The sequence below is a fragment of the Palaemon carinicauda genome, chromosome 11 (genome assembly GCF_036898095.1).
Source record: "Palaemon carinicauda isolate YSFRI2023 chromosome 11, ASM3689809v2, whole genome shotgun sequence".
In the NCBI taxonomy this organism is placed as follows: domain Eukaryota; kingdom Metazoa; phylum Arthropoda; class Malacostraca; order Decapoda; family Palaemonidae; genus Palaemon; species Palaemon carinicauda.
In genome coordinates this window covers 125,067,168-125,085,384 of record NC_090735.1, presented here as the reverse complement: position 1 = coordinate 125,085,384, position 18,217 = coordinate 125,067,168, and the positions used below count along the sequence as shown (strand labels likewise).

The 18,217-nt window shown below is 40.7% G+C and overlaps 1 protein-coding gene across 3 annotated transcripts in view; it reads right to left on the bottom strand.

Moving 5' to 3' along the window:
- Gnmt (Glycine N-methyltransferase) overlaps positions 1 to 13,133 on the bottom strand; it is a 31,170-nt gene extending 18,037 nt beyond the window's left edge. Inside the window, exons 1-2 of one of the 3 annotated variants that reach the window (XM_068383348.1) lie at positions 12,995 to 13,133; positions 6,672 to 6,918 (exon numbers count right to left, since the gene is read on the bottom strand). In XM_068383348.1, the coding sequence (XP_068239449.1) occupies positions 6,672 to 6,880 (209 nt within the window). In that variant the 5' untranslated portion in view covers positions 6,881 to 6,918; positions 12,995 to 13,133. Of the gene's footprint in view, positions 1 to 6,671; positions 6,919 to 12,195; positions 12,296 to 12,994 lie in introns of those variants that run through there. The other 2 variants (XM_068383349.1, XM_068383347.1) reach the window with 2 other exon arrangements.
- Positions 13,134 to 18,217: the final 5,084 nt, after the last annotated feature.

The window sequence follows — 18,217 nt, the reverse complement described above, 5'->3', positions numbered from 1 at the left end:
CATAGGTAACCGGAACCATTCCCAACATTCCTCAAAAATTCCATGCCCATGTTTTCAGAGGGGAGGAGGGAGGGCCCTTTTATATATGTAACTACCAGGTAAGTATATTTAAAAATTAATTTTATAATAAAAATACCATTTTTAAATATGTAACTTCCCTGGTAGTTACATATATATAGCTGATTGACTCCATTGGTGGCGGGTAGAAAACCTCATCCCATTGGGAATTCGTATAATTATTAATACCTAAAATTAGTAGTACTGTACCAATAATCTGGTTCTTACCTGATAAGGAAGCTGGGTTCATAGTTATCCTGCCTCATTTTTGCCTGCATTCCTTAAGAGACTCAGCAATCCACCCAGGGGGCTGTAAAAGTCTCTGTGGGGCTGCCACAAGGTCCTCGACCTTAGCGTGGCTAGACCTCCACCCTTGCTAACCTGGCATAGCCATGGATAACGATTCTGACCACCTACTCCAAATTAAAAACACACCATAAAAAACTAACTTGACTTGCATCCCAGACTGTGGAAGGCTGCAACAACCTGTGAACACAAGTACAAGAAAAAGGCAAGGATAAACAATTAAAAAGGTTATAGGGAAGAGGCAGTGGACCCTTCTCCAACTACAACGCCGGAGGTAACGTACGGACCCAGGGAGCAACAATCCTCATATTGGGTCTGGACATCTTTGAGGTAACAGTCTGCAAAGATTGATTTACTTCTCCAGAAAGTAGCTTCCAGAATTGACTTCAATGACTTATTGTGCTTGTAAGCCATAGAAGTTGCAACAGCTCTAACCTCATGTGGTTTCACCTTAAGGATTGGGAAACTTCTTTCCTCACAATTCTGGTGAGCTTCCCTGATCAAATCCTTGATGAAAAAAGCCAGGGCATTCTTTGATAAGGGCAAAGAGGGCTTCTTAACTGAGCACCAGAGGTTGTCTGTCCTCTCAGGTTTTTGGACGTGTGCAGATAATATTTCAGAGCTCTCACTGGACAAAGGCCTCTCCCCTTCTCCCGTCCAACTAAGTGAGATAGCCCTGGGATGGTAAAAGATCTAGGCCAAGGTCGAGAAGGATTCTCGTTTTTAGTGAGAAAGCCCAGCTGAAGGTAGCAAATAGCATTGTCTCCATTAAAGCCCACCTTCTTGCTGATGGCTTGTAACTCTCCTACTCTTTTGGCTGTAGCCAATGCCACTAGGAATAGAGTTTTTTTGGTAAGATCCTTCCAAGGGTTCAAACCTACTTGAGGTCAAAAAGGCCAGGACTACATCCAGGTTCCAAGAGGGGTTGGATTGTCTTTTCTCTTAGTGGTCTCAAAAGATCTAATGAGATCTGAGAGATCCTTGTTACCCGACACGTCAATGTGTCGGTGACGAAAGACGGAGGCTAGCATGCTGCGGTAACCCTTGATGGTAGGCACAGCCGACTTCTCTTTTGTTCGCAGATACAAAAGAAAATCTGCTATATGGGCTATAGAGGTACTGGTAGAGGAAAGTTTGTTAGTCCTGCACCATACTCTAAATACATCACACTTGGATTGGTAAATCCTAATAGTGGATGTCCTTCTAGCTCTCGCGATAGCTCGTGCAGCCTCCCTTGAAAAGCCTTTCGCTCTTGCCAGCTTTTTGATAGTCGAAAGGCAGTCAGATTGAGAGCGGGGAGATTCTGATGGTACCTCTCTAAGTGTGACTGTTTGAGTAGATCGGTCCGACTTGGTAATGTTCTGGGGGTATATACCAGCCACTCCGTCACTTCCGCAACACAAGGTCTCATGGGCCAAAACGGAGCTATCAGGGTCATACGGACGTTGTGTGATTCCCTGAACTTTTTCAGGACTCTGTCCAGGATCTTGAAAGGTGGAAAAACGTACACGTTCAGACCCTCCCAGTTCAAGAGAAAAGCGTCCACTGCGGCTGCTTCCTGGTCTGGAACTGGAGAGCAATACACTGGCAATCTCCTTGTCATCTGTGTAGCAAAGAGGTCTATCGAGGGTTGACCCCACAACAGCCAAAGGCTGGTGCACACCTCGTGATGTAGGGTCCACTCTGTAGTTAGAACTTGCCTTTCCCTGCTGAGAAGGTCCGCCCTGACGTTCTTCTCCCCTTCTATTTAGCAAGTTACCAGGGTTATGTCCCTCGTTTTCGCCCACAGTAGTAGGTCTCTCGCAGCCTCGTAAAGTGAGTCTGAACGAGTGCCTCCCTGCTTTTTTATGTAAGCCAACGTAGTGTTGTTGTCTGCGTTGATCTAAACTAGTTTCCCTCGGACTTCCTTCTGAAAGTGTATGAGTGCTAGGTGAATGGCCACTAGCTCCTTGATATTTATGTGCCATTTCCTCTGAGACTCTACCCACAGACCCGATATCTCGGCCTTCCCGAGTGTTGCACCCCACCCCCTGTCTGAGGCGTCGGAATACAACACTAGGTCGGGGTCCTTTGATACAGTTCGAGGCCTTCATGGAGTTTGTTGGCATCGTCCCACCAACTCAAGTGATTCCTGATCCCCAGAGGGATCGGAATCCATTTTTCTAGACTTTGACCTCTCCTCCAAAACTTTGCAAGGTGAAATTGAAGAGGTCTTAAATGCAGTCTCCCCAGGGAAATGAACTGTTCGATGGATGAGAGGGTGCCCAGGAGACTCATCCATTGTCTCACCGAGCAGGACCGTATGTCTAGGAAATGTCGCACCTTTGCTAGGCAATCTAAAATAAGTTTCGGGGCTGGGAAAGCCCGAAAAAACCGCTGAGTGAATTCTCATCCCCAGATAAATGATATTCTGTGAGGGTGTTAGTTGAGATTTGGCCAGGTTCACCATCAGACCTAACTGTCGCGTTAAGGACATTGTAATTTGAAGAGTGTCCAGACACTTTTCCTGTGATGTTGCTCTGAATAGCCAGTCGTTCAGGTACATAGATATCCTTACTCCCTTTAGGTGTAGCCAGCGAGCCATGTTGGCAACCACTCGGGTAAAAATGTAGGGAGCCGTGCTCAGTCCAAAACAGAGTGCTTTGAACTGATAAGTGGTCTTGAGGAACAAGAATCTTAGAAATTTTCTGTGGTCGGGGTGTATCGGGATGTGGAAATACGCATCCTGCAGATCCAATGACACCATCCAGTCTCCCTGTCTGGTGCCTGCAAGGACTGACGCAGAAGTTTCCATGGCAAATTTTACTTTGCTGACAACCTTGTTCAAGGGACTGACGTCCAGAACAGGTCTCCATCCCCCCCGGGAGTTCTTCGTAACTAGAAAAAGTCTGTTGTAAAACCCCTCCGAAGAGGTGTCCTCTACCACTTCTATGGCTGATTTCGACAGCATTAGGTCGACTTGCTCTTGAAGAGCTGCTGCCTTGTTCCCCGAGTAGGTTGCTGTCAACTCTAAGGGTTTCGACGAAATGGGAGGCATTCTCAGGAAGGGGATCTTGTACCCCTCTTTCAGGACATCGATTGTCCAGACGTCCACCTCCCTTTGGCTCCACTCTTGCCAAAAGTGGGATAGTCTGGCTCCCACTAGTGTCTGGAGGTTGCAGGGCTCACTTCTTTGATTTAGGCTGTTGTCTTGAGAATCTGCGGGGTTGTCCTCCAGCAGCAATTCTCTGTGTTCCCCTTGAAGGGGCTCTCCCACGAAAGGGCTGGTGAGTGGGAGGAGCTTCCTTTTGCTTCTTTGCTAAAAAGCTGGCCGGGAGGACTTTTTTAGCAGTTCTAGAGATAGGATCTTGCGTAGCCTTTAGTGCCAGACCTGCTGACAAGTCTTTCAAAGTCAGGAGGGAAAAGATGTTTACCCAAAGGAGCAAATAAAAGTTCAGATCTCTGAGCAAGGGTCAAACCTGAAGATAGGAAGGAACATAGCATAGCCCTCTTTTTAAGAGCTCCTGCCGTGAAAAGGGCGGAGAGTTCGACGGAGCCATCCCTCACGGCCTTATCCAGACAGGCAATCAGATGCATCTGAGCCTTGTTCTTTAGGTCTGTGGCCTCTGCTAGAGCTCCGAGAGTCCAGTCCATAAGGCTGAAGACTTCTATCGTTCTAAAAATGCCCTTCAGCAAATAGTCCATTTCAGAAGTGGACCACATAATCTTCGACTTGCTCATGGCTGACCTGCGTGAGGCGTCAACAAGTCTGGAGAAGCCTTCCTGGGAGGAGGCAGGAACTCCCAAACCAAGAACTTCCCCAGTCTCATACCACACACTAAATCTGGAGGCCAGGCTAGTAGGTGGAAAAGAAAAGGCGGCTTTCCCTAGATCCTTTCTCTTGGAAGTCCATTTATTGAGAGCTGCGAAAGCTCTCTTAACCGATCTAGCCAGAAACATTTTCTTGAAGGAGGATGGTTTTTGGGGCCTGCCCTTCAAAAACTGGGAGGGCGGACACTGAGGCATAAGCTGTGTAAAGTCCTCTTGATACAGAGTTGTTAGAACCGTCAGTAATTTTTTAAGGTCAGCTGCCTGAAGCGTATCCTGGGATTCCTCCTCTAAAACTTTGGCTAAGGGAATACCGATCCTCAGAGTCGAATGGGTAGGAGACAAAATCGCCTCATCTTGTCGATTATTGTCTTCCAGAAACAACTCCTCATGCTGTGATGGAACATTGTGCAAGATTCCAGTCATCTGCGAGGAAGAGTCACGCTTGCGTCCCGCAAGTCTCGAAGAGAGTCGTGTTCAAGTGCTTCCAGCATAATTTCATCATGCTGCAACGAAGCGTCAACTTTACGACCCGCATGCTGCGAGAGAAAATCCTGCTCGCGTGCGTCCTGCATGCTGTACGTTTACAGCCTGACGTGAGGAAGCGTTAACTGCGCGTCCAGCATGACACGAAGGAGAGACAACTGTTTGTCTACCATGCTGCGGGGACAAGTCCTGACTGCATGCGTCCAGGTTGCTGTAAGTGCTGCATGCGTCCAGCATGCCGCGAGGGAGCGTCCAGAACCTTGTCACTTCCCGAAACGCGTCCCGACCGCTGCAAGGGAGCGTTGGTGAGCGCAGGCATAATACGCTGTCCGAAAACGCCTTGGTTAGCGGCAGCTCCTTTCCTTGGTCTGTTGATGTCCTTCGGTTCTCTACGAGATTCCTCTGTTCGTGAACTGTATGCGTCAAACAGAGACGTAATCGACCTCTTCAGCTCAGACAGATCTGACACTTGTGGCGCGTCCAGACTGCTGCGAAGGGGCGGCGCGATTCTTATCGCTAACTGAACTGCATAAAGATCGCTGCAAGGGAGCGTCAACATTTGTCGGCTGACCACCAGGGGAAAGTCCTTGCGACATATCCCAATCTGGGGGAGGGGGAAAAGCGAGCACAGAAGTAAAATGAGCACCCTCTTCCTCTGACAAACTATGTGTCTTACGCGACTGTTTCGGCGCTGGCACGTCGTCTTCTACCGAAAGAAAAACTTCCGGCGAGCTTCAGTTACTTCAGGACGGTTACTGTAACCTAGCCAGAGACATAAGTCTCTTGAGCGGCCTTGACAGAAGCGGTTGACGCCAACCACGTCGAGGTTTTGCGTCATCCGACGAGGACGAACACTTTCTTACCTCGCCTTTCCTGCGGCGAGGGGGAGCGTCCTGGGAAGCGTCAACAAGATCGCTCGAGGGGACGTCCGTTCGCTGTTCAAGGTCTGACATATCATTTTGCCTTTCGACATTCCTTCTCCCAGGAGTTGGGGAGCATGGAAGAGGCCCCGGGCTGGGATTATGACGGACACGAACGGACGCACCCTTCACTTCACTATAACTATTCACAAATTTGCTTTGTAAGCCACGCACTGCACCCTACATAACTTCTTTTTCCGAAGTCAGGGATTGAACCTGTGCACCTAAGGCTGAAATTGCAGCCAACACATCCTTTAAAGAAGGCTCACTCACCTCAGACACCCTAGCAGGGTCTGGAACTACTGCCTTAGGATCAGGAATAGGAATATTAGTAGGAAGTACATTAGAAGGAATATGGCTATCAGATGATCTATCGGAAAGAACACTAGTCAATCTCGCTCTTCTAAGCCTATCCTTCTCTAGTCGCTTAACATAGCGATCAAACTCCTTCCACTCTCTATCAGGTAAGAACCGACATTCAACACATCTGTTACTAAAAGTGCATACATGCCCTCTGCAAGCATTACATATTGTGTGAGGATCAACAGAGGCCTTAGGCATACAAGTCTAGCATCCTCTAACACACATTCTTATTACAGAGTCAGCCATTTAGTAATCAGAATAAAGTCCAGGTCAAAAATCCAACTAAGTCTATCTAAACTGAGTGAAAAGTCAAAAGAATATCCAAAAACAAGCACTGAAAGCCATCAACAATAATCAACAAAAGATACTTCACCAAATTGTAGATAAAGTAATATCAGCGAAACGAATTTCCTAGGCGTTGACTCGATCAACGTCAAGGAATTTCTGAGGAATGTTGGGAATAGTTCCAGTTACCTATGAGAGATGGCGCTCACGTATGACCACCTACCCCCTGGCGGCGATTGCCGCGAAATTTGAATTTCTGCCGTGCGCACGTCGAAACGCGGGATTTAAGCTATATATATGTAACTACCAGGGAAGTCACATGTTTAAAAATACCCTGAACTAAAAAGTGAGATGAGTATTCTATTCTAAACAACATTCTATATAAAGTACTTTAGTTATCTTTAATAAAAATATATTAATATAAATTCAAGATCAGAATTAGCATACCCTGTTCCACAGGCTACATCAAGAACATTGCGACAATTATTTTCCCTCAGCAGGTTTACGATGAAATCCTTGTAAATCTGAGTTCTGTGATTCTTGTCGCCGATATAGAGCTCCCAGAGTTTCGCAGCAGTTCCATCTGCATACTGATCCTTTAAACCTTCGGCTGGAATTCCAAGAGTACGGGTACGGTATATGCGGTTATCCGTCATCGTTGAGTTGCTGTTTGGAAGCCTATTTTGTTGATAATCTGTGGTTGGAAGAAACAAATAGTCAACATAGAGAAACAACCCTTTTATAATTTTGATTTCAAGCCTTAGAACAGTTAACCCTTTTACCCCCAGGCTATTTGGAAATTTCCAACCCTTAACCCCCAGGGGGTTATTTTTTTCCCAGCACATTTTGCACTATATTTTCTTTAAATTGCTCTAAAAGCCTTAATTTTTGTCATAGAGAGGTCAGGTTGGTCTCATTCTCTTGGAAAATGCCTGAATTTTCTCAAAAAAACTATCAAAAATATGAAAAAATAAAATTTTATAGCATTTTTTTGCAAGGACGTACCGGTACGTCTATGGGGGTAAAGGGATGGCTTTTGTGAAACGTACCAGTACGTCCTTTGGGGGTAAAAGGGTTAAATACTGCCTGGTAAGTTATTCGTAATTGGAATGTTAAAACCATGAATCAGATTGGAAAGTTACGGAAAGTGGAGAATGAATTTATGAAGAAATTGGCTGGACAGGATTAGAAATGAAACTAAGAGAGGTTACTAGAGTGCCAGATGTGGATGAGATCATGGTGAGAGGCAGATGGAGATGGTTTGGGCATGCTCTTTGCACTCCCTAAGAGAGATTAGTTCACCAAGCATTCAGCTGGGCTCCACAAGGTACTAGAAGAATTAGAAGACACAGGCCTACATGGCTGTGGACTATGAAGCGCAAAGTATGAGATGATGAATGGAGAAGTACAGGTGTATTGAATTAAAAGCTCAAGATAGAGACAACTGGCGAAATCTAACCGAGGTCCTTTGCGTCAATAGGCGTAGGAGGAGATAATGACGATATAAGAAGGGAAAAAGTGCGGTCTATTACTGGTAGACAGCAACCTATGAGAAAAGCTATTCTTTAACTAAGCGATAAACCTAGTCTGTTCACGTATCTGATGCATTAAAGAATTAAATTAGGATGTAGAATTTCATAGCAATTCACAGTACTGTATTTGGCAGAATCTGCATAAAACTTGAAGTATAAATGCACCAGAAAAAAATATTGCTAATCAAGTGATACAAAATAATGCTTACACTTCTGTTTCACGACAAAAATAGCTCACTAACAATAAAGCAGCTAACATTAATCTTCAAAAATTAATATTAATTTCTCCCCTATACATGACCGGTGTGACGGTCTGAACGATCCCCCGGTCTCAGAATTCTCCTTGACATTGTATAATGGTTCTTTTCCGCCATTAGCTCGCTTCGCTCGCATGAAAATAAAACATCAAGCTCGTATGTACTGGCAAGCGGTAATGTTGAGCTGCGCACGCTAATATTACAGGAAAATAAAACATCAACCTCGTATGCACCGGCAAGCGGTAATGTTCGCGCATGCGCAGATTATAAAGGAGTATTGTGAGACCGGGGGTTGGTTCAGACCGTCACACCGGCAATAAAATAAAAACTATTCATAAACCACATGGAAATACATTATTCCGTTCAAAAGACATGTAATTATCAAATTTGATTTCTACCAGTACATGTGAATTCATTCCTTAAGTAAAAGTTAATCATTTCATTTTCAAATTTGATAAAGTATAATTTTTATATTATTGAAAAGAGGAATATGTTGTATGTACTCTAATACTTTCCTAACCCACAGATTGTGGTAATTTGCGATACAGTATTGGTCCAATACTTTTGAAATTAAGTTTTACTAACGTCAATAATTACGATCGTTAGAACACCCATACGCTAAACTTTGGCATTTTGTCCAATTTCTCTATAAATTTTATGCGATTAAGAACCAGAAAGTTTAGGGTTAATTTTGGAGGAAACCAGAAACTTCTACGTTTTCATTAACCCTTTTACCCCCAGGCTATTTGGAACTTTCCAACCCTTAACCCACAGGGGTAATTTTTTTTTCAAGCACATTTTGCAGTATATTTTTTTTTAAATTGCCCTAAATGCCTTAATTTTCATCATAGAGAGGTCAGGTTGGTCTCATTCTCTTGGAAAATGCCTGAAATTTCTCGAAAAAAATTATCAAATATATGCAAAAAAAAAAGTAAATGGCAGTTTTTTGCAAGGACGTACCGGTACGTCCATGGGGGTAATGGGATGAGTTTTGTGAAACGTACCAGTACGTCCTTTGGGGGTAAAAGGGTTAAACCTTGAAACTACAGTATTCCCATCCTGGTAAGTATTTCATTGCTCCGGGACGAAGCATATTCAAAGGATTTTTAACCTATTAACCCTTTTACCCCCAAAGGACGTACTGGTACGTTTCACAAAAGCCATCCCTTTACCCCCATGGACGTACCGGTACGTCCTTGCAAAAAAATGCTATAAAATTTTTTTTTTTCATATTTTTGATAATTTTTTGAGAAAATTCAGGCATTTTCCAAGAGAATGAGACCAACCTGACCTCTCTATGACAAAAATTAAGGCTGTTAGAGCAATTTTAAAAATATATACTGCAAAATGTGCTTCAAAAAAAATAACCCCTGGGGGTTAAGGGTTGGAAATTTCCAAATACCCTGGGGGTAAAAGGGTTAACCTATTACATAATAGCAACTCGAATACCAGATCTTTTGCCCAAGTAATCTCAAAGCCAATACCTACCTATAATCTTTCCGAGAAACTTTATTTTAGGTTACTCGCACAGTATACACAGAAAACCAATTTTCATCAGAAATTACATCTGCGATTGTGATCAATAATTAGTTAACCTTAAAGCTTCTAACATTTTTTTTTACATGCTACACAGAAGTGACATGTTTATTTTCATAAACCACATGAAAACCAAAGTTATTTGTCAAAACTTTATCTGTATTTGTTAACAAGACTAATAATCCATAGGTGCAATACGACATTCCAATTGAAGTTCGGCAATTTAAAAAGGTCTAATAAGCAAAGTAATCCAGTACAGCATAGAACAAGGGGAGCCTTTGTATATCAGCGGTCAGTTCCTCCCACGTGGATTAAAAATGGATATCGACTAACCTAAACTTTCCCCCCTAAACTAACCTACGAGCCGTGTCCTTACCTACTTGCCTAACGGGAAGGGGGGGGGGGGGGGGTTAACGCCCCTGCAGCCCCCCTTTACACTGCCGTATTCTAAGTTAGCCGTAATCAAACATACAGGTGGTTTCTATCAAACATACACCACGAACACTGTATTAGATTAGAATTATTTGACAAATGGTAGCCATTACCTGCTTACAAAATCAGTTAGCCTACGCAAATCTAACACACCAAGAGACACAAGGATGTAAAGGGAAAGTGAAATGGAAACACGTGGGTAACACGCGGTAAGCACAAAGGATCGGGGGACACAAAGGGTCGCACAAGGTAAGAGAGAGCGCGGCGAGATGTTGATCACGTCGCGACCAGAAACTTACTGGCGATTCGACCTGAGCTAGCACGCTGCCCGACCCCGGGTCGCCTCAGGGCACATACCACACTGCCAGAGGTTGACCCCGTAGAAAACGGGAAGAGGGTAAACTATACAAAAAGCTGGTCGGTTAGGTAGAGTTAACCAGTAACTCCTAAGAAGGTAGTTCTAGGTAAGTAACCGTGTTGGAACAATGTTACATTAACAACTGTCCTACACTATTCTTCATAATACATTACATTGGCAATGTTCACTTACAATTTCAGAGAATTTCCTAAAACATAAAAAAGTAACAACAAAATAAAGGCTACAAATATCTTTTTCAAACTGCCCTGAAAGGAACGGTACAGCTTTACCCGTGCACCATTCAGGAATACTTTGAAGTACGAAGAGCAAAAATTCTACGTCCAACGTTCGATCAATTGAGGAACACAGTGAGCGAAACCAAGAGCCATACACTGCCACTGAATAGAGGCACTGTGTCATAGGTTAGGTTAGGGGAGGGGGAGAAATTTCAATATTTACTAGTGACGAATCAAAGGTACGTAATCTTTTGAGGCACCAGGGTAAAGTGATATTAAACCAAGGGTGTAAACATACTGACGACCACGCCCCATAACACCCTTATTTTCAACCCTATTGCTACGAATATGGCTAAGGGGAGTCGTAAGGGGCCCCGTAGGTAAGAACACGACTTGTGCGTTAGGTTAGGTGGGGAAGTTCTGGATAGGTGAAGTTCTACACATGCGGGAGGTCCCGTCTGTCGTTATACAGAGTCCGAATCCCCCGTCAAAATCCTTTTCCGAGGCATTAGGGTGAGCCGATGAAAAACCTTCATCAAAACTGCTACACCTAAGTTACAGCACAATACAGTAGCTGAACAGTATGAAGGTTAAATCAATATCAGGAGTCTTTGTATTTCAGCGGCCAGTTCCTCGCACATTGATTAAAAATAGACATCAATTATTATTACTAGCCAGGCTACAACCCTAGTTGGAAAAGCAAGATGCTATAAGCCCAAGGGCTCCAACAGGGATAAATAGCCCAGTGAGGAAAGGAAATAAATAAATGATGAGAATAAATTAACAATATATCATATGTCCTATATAAACTATTAATAACGTCAAAAACAGATATGTCATATATAAACAATAAAAAGACTCATGTCAGCCTGGTCAACATAAAAACATTTGCTCCAACTTTGAACTTTTGAATTTCTACTGATTCAACTACCCGATTAGGAAGATCATTCCACAACTTGGCAACAGCTGGAATAAAACTTCTAGAATACTGTGTAGTATCGAGCCTCATGATGGAGAAGGCCTGGCTATTAGAATCATTCCACAACTTGGTAACAGCTGGAATAAAACTTCTAGAATACTGTGTAGTATTGAGCCTCATGGTTGAGAAGGCCTGGCTATTAGAATTAACTGCCTGCCTAGTATTACGAACAGGATAGAATTGTCCAGGGAGATCTGAATGTAAAGGATGGTCAGAGTTATGAAAAATCTTATGCAACAGGCATAATGAACTGATTGAATGAAGGTGCCAGAGATTAATATCTAGATCAGGAATAAGAAATTTAATAGACCATGAGTTTCTGTCCAACGAATTAAGATGAGAATCAGCAGCTGAACACCAGACAGGAGAACAATACTCAAAATAGGGTAGAATGAAAGAATTAAAACACTTCAGAATAGATTGGTCACCGAAAATATTAAAAGACTTTCTTAATAAGCCAATTTTTGGGGTGATTGAAGAAGACACAGACCTAATGTGTTTCTCAAGAGTAAATTTGTTGTCGAGAATCAAAACAAGGTAGAATGAAAGAATTAAAACAGTAACTTAACCTACAAGCCATGTCCTTACTTAACGGTTCCGAAATAATCTACATTTATAGAGGAAAATATCATACTACACACCATTTCCATTTTGGAAAGCCATATTTCCCAGCTGTTTTAAGCAATACTACGATGTACCCCAAGCAAGCAGTAGTAGACAGATTAAGCGGTTATGTCAGCAGAGGGATCTGCTAAGAATTAAATCACTAACCTAACCTACAAGCCACGTCCTTGCCTACTTAACGGGTTCTGAAATAATTTACAATCATACAAACAGACGAGGAAAATATCATACTACACACCATTTCCATTTTGGAAAGCCATATTTCCCAGCTGTTTTAAAGCAATACTACGATGTCCCCCAAGCAAGCAGTAGTAGACAGATTAAGCGGTTATGTCAGCAGAGGGTTCTGCTCCTTGCGCAGTCCGTAGGATACCACAGGAATAAAGTAGGAACTACAAGCCCAGAGGGATGATGTCCTCTTCACGCCAATAAGAAATCTGGTCTTGGGAACTTATAGTATAAGGTATTGGCTAAGGCAGAATTCATTTCTCCCACGTTGATACGACGTGGGAAGGGAAATTCCATTCACGTAAAGCAAGAATGATTTAATCTACTCATTGATTGCTTTGGAGAAAATTATCAAATGTATAAGATAAGTAAATGGAATATCTTATCACGTTTATTCAGGAATACCTTAGGGTTAACCTAGATTAGAACAGTTAATTATAACTTAGCATATTTCAAACACCTGTTTGTGATTTTAAGTGATTATGTTCTTAAATGGTTATTGTTTAACACTTGGTCGTATTTCAAGAGAGATATAATTACGTCATTACATAAAAAGGACTTAATTTAAAGAGCAAAATTGCCATATACCTCACCACTGGAGCAGCTGATGCGAACTAACCAAAACTTTTCCACTGAATGTAAACAACTCTCTCCTAGCCATAAAAGAGGGTCAATGTAGTCTGTTTTAACTGGATTTTATCGGCTTTTTCCGATAGAAACTGGTTATATTTAATCATCTCTAGATTTAATCCTTATCTTTTCATGATTTTACATATCTGAGCAACGTTGCCAAGGGATATTTTACTTTATAACTATCAGGACCGTATCAGAGATTATCGTACCTCTGGTTGACAACAAACTACTTGAACTTGATCGTCATCTACCAGGAATGTATTTTTTGTTTTTATTATAAGATTTCTATATCAATACAGTATCTCTTCATGAATAACTGATAAAAAATGCTTATATTTCATTTATGTTCTTACATATTTCGTTAAATGTCCATCTGCCTCGTGAAGGATAAATGATAATTGTCCTTATCTATTGGGAGTCCTTCCATTGGCTAAGAATGGAGGCTTGGTACAGATTGGGCAACGGTATTGGTCAGGATTAAATAGATATCCCCTTCAGAGTATTGGCCATTGGGGATCTAGAATCTAGATAACACCACGTACCCTCAGTGATAAGAATGCACTCTGTTGTTTCTTTCTTTTTGTTTAAGACACTAACATTTCGAATATATAGTTAAGGAAATCGTATGCTCGTGGTGAAACATATTTTCATCTATGCCAATGTTGTTACTGTTCTTAGAATATTTTAAGAATAGTAACAACATTAAAATAAATATCTCCTATATAAATTATATAAACCAACAAAACAAGAGGACGAGAAATAAGACAGAATAGCGTACCCGAGTGTACCCTATCCCTAAGGTTCGTCCAAAACCTTTATTTGTTGCCTCTGCATTTTCTTTTAATGTTATCTTTGTTTCCTTATAATCATTCTGAGTCCTACATGTCTGCTTCACCATTCAAATATTCTATCATCTTTTGCCATTCTTCCCATGATGTCTAAATATATCATCTGCAAATCTTTAGTTAACGTATTCCCCAATATTACCAATTGCTATGTTTCACCATCTAAATTCTTAAAAACTTCTAAGCATACTGTGGATAACTTAGGAGAGATGGGGTCTCCCTGTCTAACTCCTTTCTCAATCGGAATTTTCTCACTATATGTAGTTTTAAGATTGTTGTACTACCCTTATAGATAAATATCTTCAAGTGTTCTAACATTAGATTCATCTATTCCATGTCTTTGGAGGACTTTCCTTACCGCTGAAGTCTTGACAAATCAATGGCTTTCTCATGGTCTGTTGCCGAATAGATGACTTCTTGACATGTTTTCTTAAATATCTTCAAGTGTTATAGCATTAGATTCATCTATTCCATGTCTTTGGAGGACTTTTCTTACAGCTGAAGTTTTGACAAATCAAAGGCTTTCTCATGGTCTGTTACCGAATAGATGACTTCTTGACACGTTTTTTTTTTTTTTTCAAGCTAACTGTAGGATAGGCTTAATGCGTAATATACATTTCCCCACTAACCAAATCTATATCACTATCAAATACATCCCTTTTTTATCTTCACAGATAAATGCGAACTATTCATTTGAGTGGGATTGAATAACAAAAGGTGCTGACTTTGCATGTTACGATTTTACGAGACGTGTACTATAAATTAGCTGACTTCGATACTACGTATCAGTTGCCTGCCTCTCTCTCTCTCTCCTCTCTCTCTCTCTCTCTCTCCATTTCTTCCCTGCTTCTTCTACAATCTCTCTCTCTCTCTCTCTCTCTCTCTCTCTCTCTCTCTCTCCATTTCTTCCCCTGCTTCATCTACAATCTCTCTCTCTCTTTCTCTCTCTCTCTCTCTCTCTCTCTCTCTCTCTCTCAATTTCTTTCCCTGCTTCTTCTACAATCTCTCTCTCTCTCTCTCTCTCTCTCTCTCTCTCCAAGGTAGTGAATGAAAAGAATTTACAATAAATATAAAAATTAGATGAGAATCAATATTTGTTAAGGTTTCGTTCACATAATATTGGAAGGTAGGGACAAATTTATCCCTGGATTTCGCGGTGAAGGCAAACCAGAATTCAATTTATATAATTATAGCCTGTATTGAAGAGAATAGGCCTAGCATTCAATATATTCACATACCTGTTTAAAGATAAGCTTATTTTCATACAATATTGTTAATATTCACCAAAATATGAAATGGAATTTGGCAAGTCTAAAGCAGTTTGTTTTTTCCAAAAATTAAGTTGATCTTAGAATTTTACAGTAGTTACCAAACCAGGAAATGATTAAATTCGGTTGTAATATAATATACATATATATATATATATATATATATACACACACTTCGCCCGTTGCTAGTCCACTGCAGGACAAAGGCCTCGTACACGTCCTTCTACTCCCATCTGTTGAATGGTCTCTGTGCCGGTCTATACCAGCAAATTTTCATAGCTCGTCAATCCATCGTCTTTCCTTCCTTCCCCTACTACTGTAATGTTCACAAATGCAAGTATTACATTAAAACTGGATTGTTCCCCCCTCGGAACATGTCCAGTCTAGATTTGGTAGTCCGGTTGGGTCATAGCCTTTGTAATGGCAACCCCTTTCTCTCGCTTTGCTTCTAGTTTCGTTTAGAGTTTGTCATGCAATACCTTCCTGGCTTTCCAAAGTTTGTAAATGATTTTCCAATTGTAAGGACAGTGAGACAAGCGTCACCAAGATCAACTGATACTTTATTCAAACGTGCATGGGAGTATATTACAAGGTGCGGACGGAAAGGTAGGATGGCGCTGGCGCCAAATCAGAATGAATTGCCCGCCAAAATATGTGTGTTTTCTTACACTTACAAATATACGAATTATGAGTTAACAGAAACATGTAATGAAATGATACATATGCCAAAATGTAGCTCTGATAGAGCGGAATACAGATACATGGGAAACCACGGTGTGGCGAAAGGAGAATTCAAATAAATGAGCAGTTTGTTGATTTTCTGGACGTCGAAGGGAGCGGTGTCCTTACAAGATATTCAAATATATTTTCCTCATTTTCTAATTTAAAAAGTTGTAGTTTTTTTTCATTAAGTTTGTAAATGATTTTCCGATATTTAAATATATTGTCCTAATATTCTAAATAAAATAGTAGTAGTTTTTTCATTGTGGGTGGATGGGTGAAATGTTAACCTTTGCTACGGCTCTCCTTTCTGGGAATCGGAGAGTTATCCACATTGCGACATGGTGCTATACTTAAAAGTTTATCAGCCTCAAGTACAGTAGTATCTTTTTCATCAGAATTCTGTGGAAAACCATTAACTTTTTTTACCAAGTTTATCATTATGATTATCATTATAATATTGTTATCTATATTTGTTTTGGAAAAATGGCACATGGTAGGGTTTCTGAGAAAATTACTGTATAGTCTATCATTATCTTTACAAATATATTATCTGTTCTTTAAGAAATACGAGAGAGAGAGAGAGAGAGAGAGAGAGAGAGAGAGAGAGAGATTATTACTCAAAATATATTGAATCTCTCTCTCTCTCTCTCTCTCTCTCTCTCTCTCTCTCATATATATATATATATATATATATATTATATATGAGAGAGAGAGAGAGAGAGAGAGAGAGAGAGAGAACCATTTCTTATATTCCAAAAACACATGAGCCTTGATGTAGCATAATTATAAAGATTGTACAGCAAAAATATAACATAAATTTTTCAAAAATCATTTTCTTCCAAACATGTATAAAACCAGGAAGAAGAAAATGGTTGGACTACTCGAAAATGATCTTAAGAAGACTTATAATATTTCTGAGCTTTTTTTTTTAATAAAGTGTCTTATCCTGATTGTTTATCATTCTCGTAGACATTGTTATCACGAAGAGATAGTTCGATATCTTGATAGTACTGTGAATAGTCTTCCTTTAAAATTTTGCTATAACTATCTCGATTGAAATTATAATTTCGTAAAGAAATCAACCTTTGTTTAAGGTATCGTAACAGATTATGATTATAAAAAAACAAATTTTTTATATAGGTCTCTCTCTCTCTCTCTCTCTCTCTCTCTCTCTCTCTCTCTCGTAAAGAAATCAACCTTTGTTTAAGGTATCGTAAAAGATTAAGATTATAAAAAAACCAAATGTTTTATATAGGTCTCTCTCTCTCTCTCTCTCTCTCTCGTAAAGAAATCTACTTTTGTTTAAGGTACCGTAAAAGATTAAGGTTATAAAAAACAAATGCTTTATATAGGTCTCTCTCTCTCTCTCTCTCTCTCTCTCTCTCTCTCTCTCTCTCGTAAAGAAATCTACTTTTATTTAAAGTATCGTAAAAGATTAAGATTATAAAAAAACAAATGTTTTATATAGGTCTCTCTCTCTCTCTCTCTCTCTCTCTCTCTCGTAAAGAAATCTACCTTTGTTTAAGTATAGTCAAAAGATTAAGATTATAAAAAACAAATGGTTTATATAGGTCTCTCTCTCTCTCTCTCTCTCTCTCTCTCTCTCTCGTAAAGAAATCTACCTTTGTCTAAGTGTAGTAAAAGATTAAGATTATAAAAAACAAATGCTTTATATAGGTCTCTCTCTCTCTCTCTCTCTCTCTCTCTCTCTCTCTCTCTCTCTCGTAAAGAAATCTACCTTTGTTTAAGGTATCGTAAAAGATTAAGGTTATAAAAAAACAAATGCTTTATAAAGGTCTCTCTCTCTCTCTCTCTCTCTCTCTCTCTCTCTCTCTCAGAAGTTCCAGTTTCCGATTCCTAAATATTTTGTATCAACAGAAAAATAAAAATGATAGGCCTATGCCATTATCAAGAGTGACTATTCAATTAATTTTTAGTAAAACGCTTTTCATAACTTACCGATGCATTTGTCAGTAATAGCGAGAAGAGAGTTTAGACCAAGGTCAATACATACTTAGACCTTCATTTAGACCAATCCATAACAAGCGATGTCAGGCAGGGCAGCTGATTGGGACTACGGTCTACCCTCGGTCAATACATACTTAGACCTTCATTTAGACCAATCCATAACAAGCGATGTCAGGCAGGGCAGCTGATTGGGACTACGGTCTACCCTAGGTCAATACATACTTAGACCTTCATTTAGACCAATCCATAACAAGCGATGTCAGGCAGGGCAGCTGATTGGGACTACGGTCTACCCTAGGTCAATACATACTTAGACCTTCATTCAGACCAATCCATAACAAGCGATGTCAGGCAGGGCAGCTGATTGGGACTAC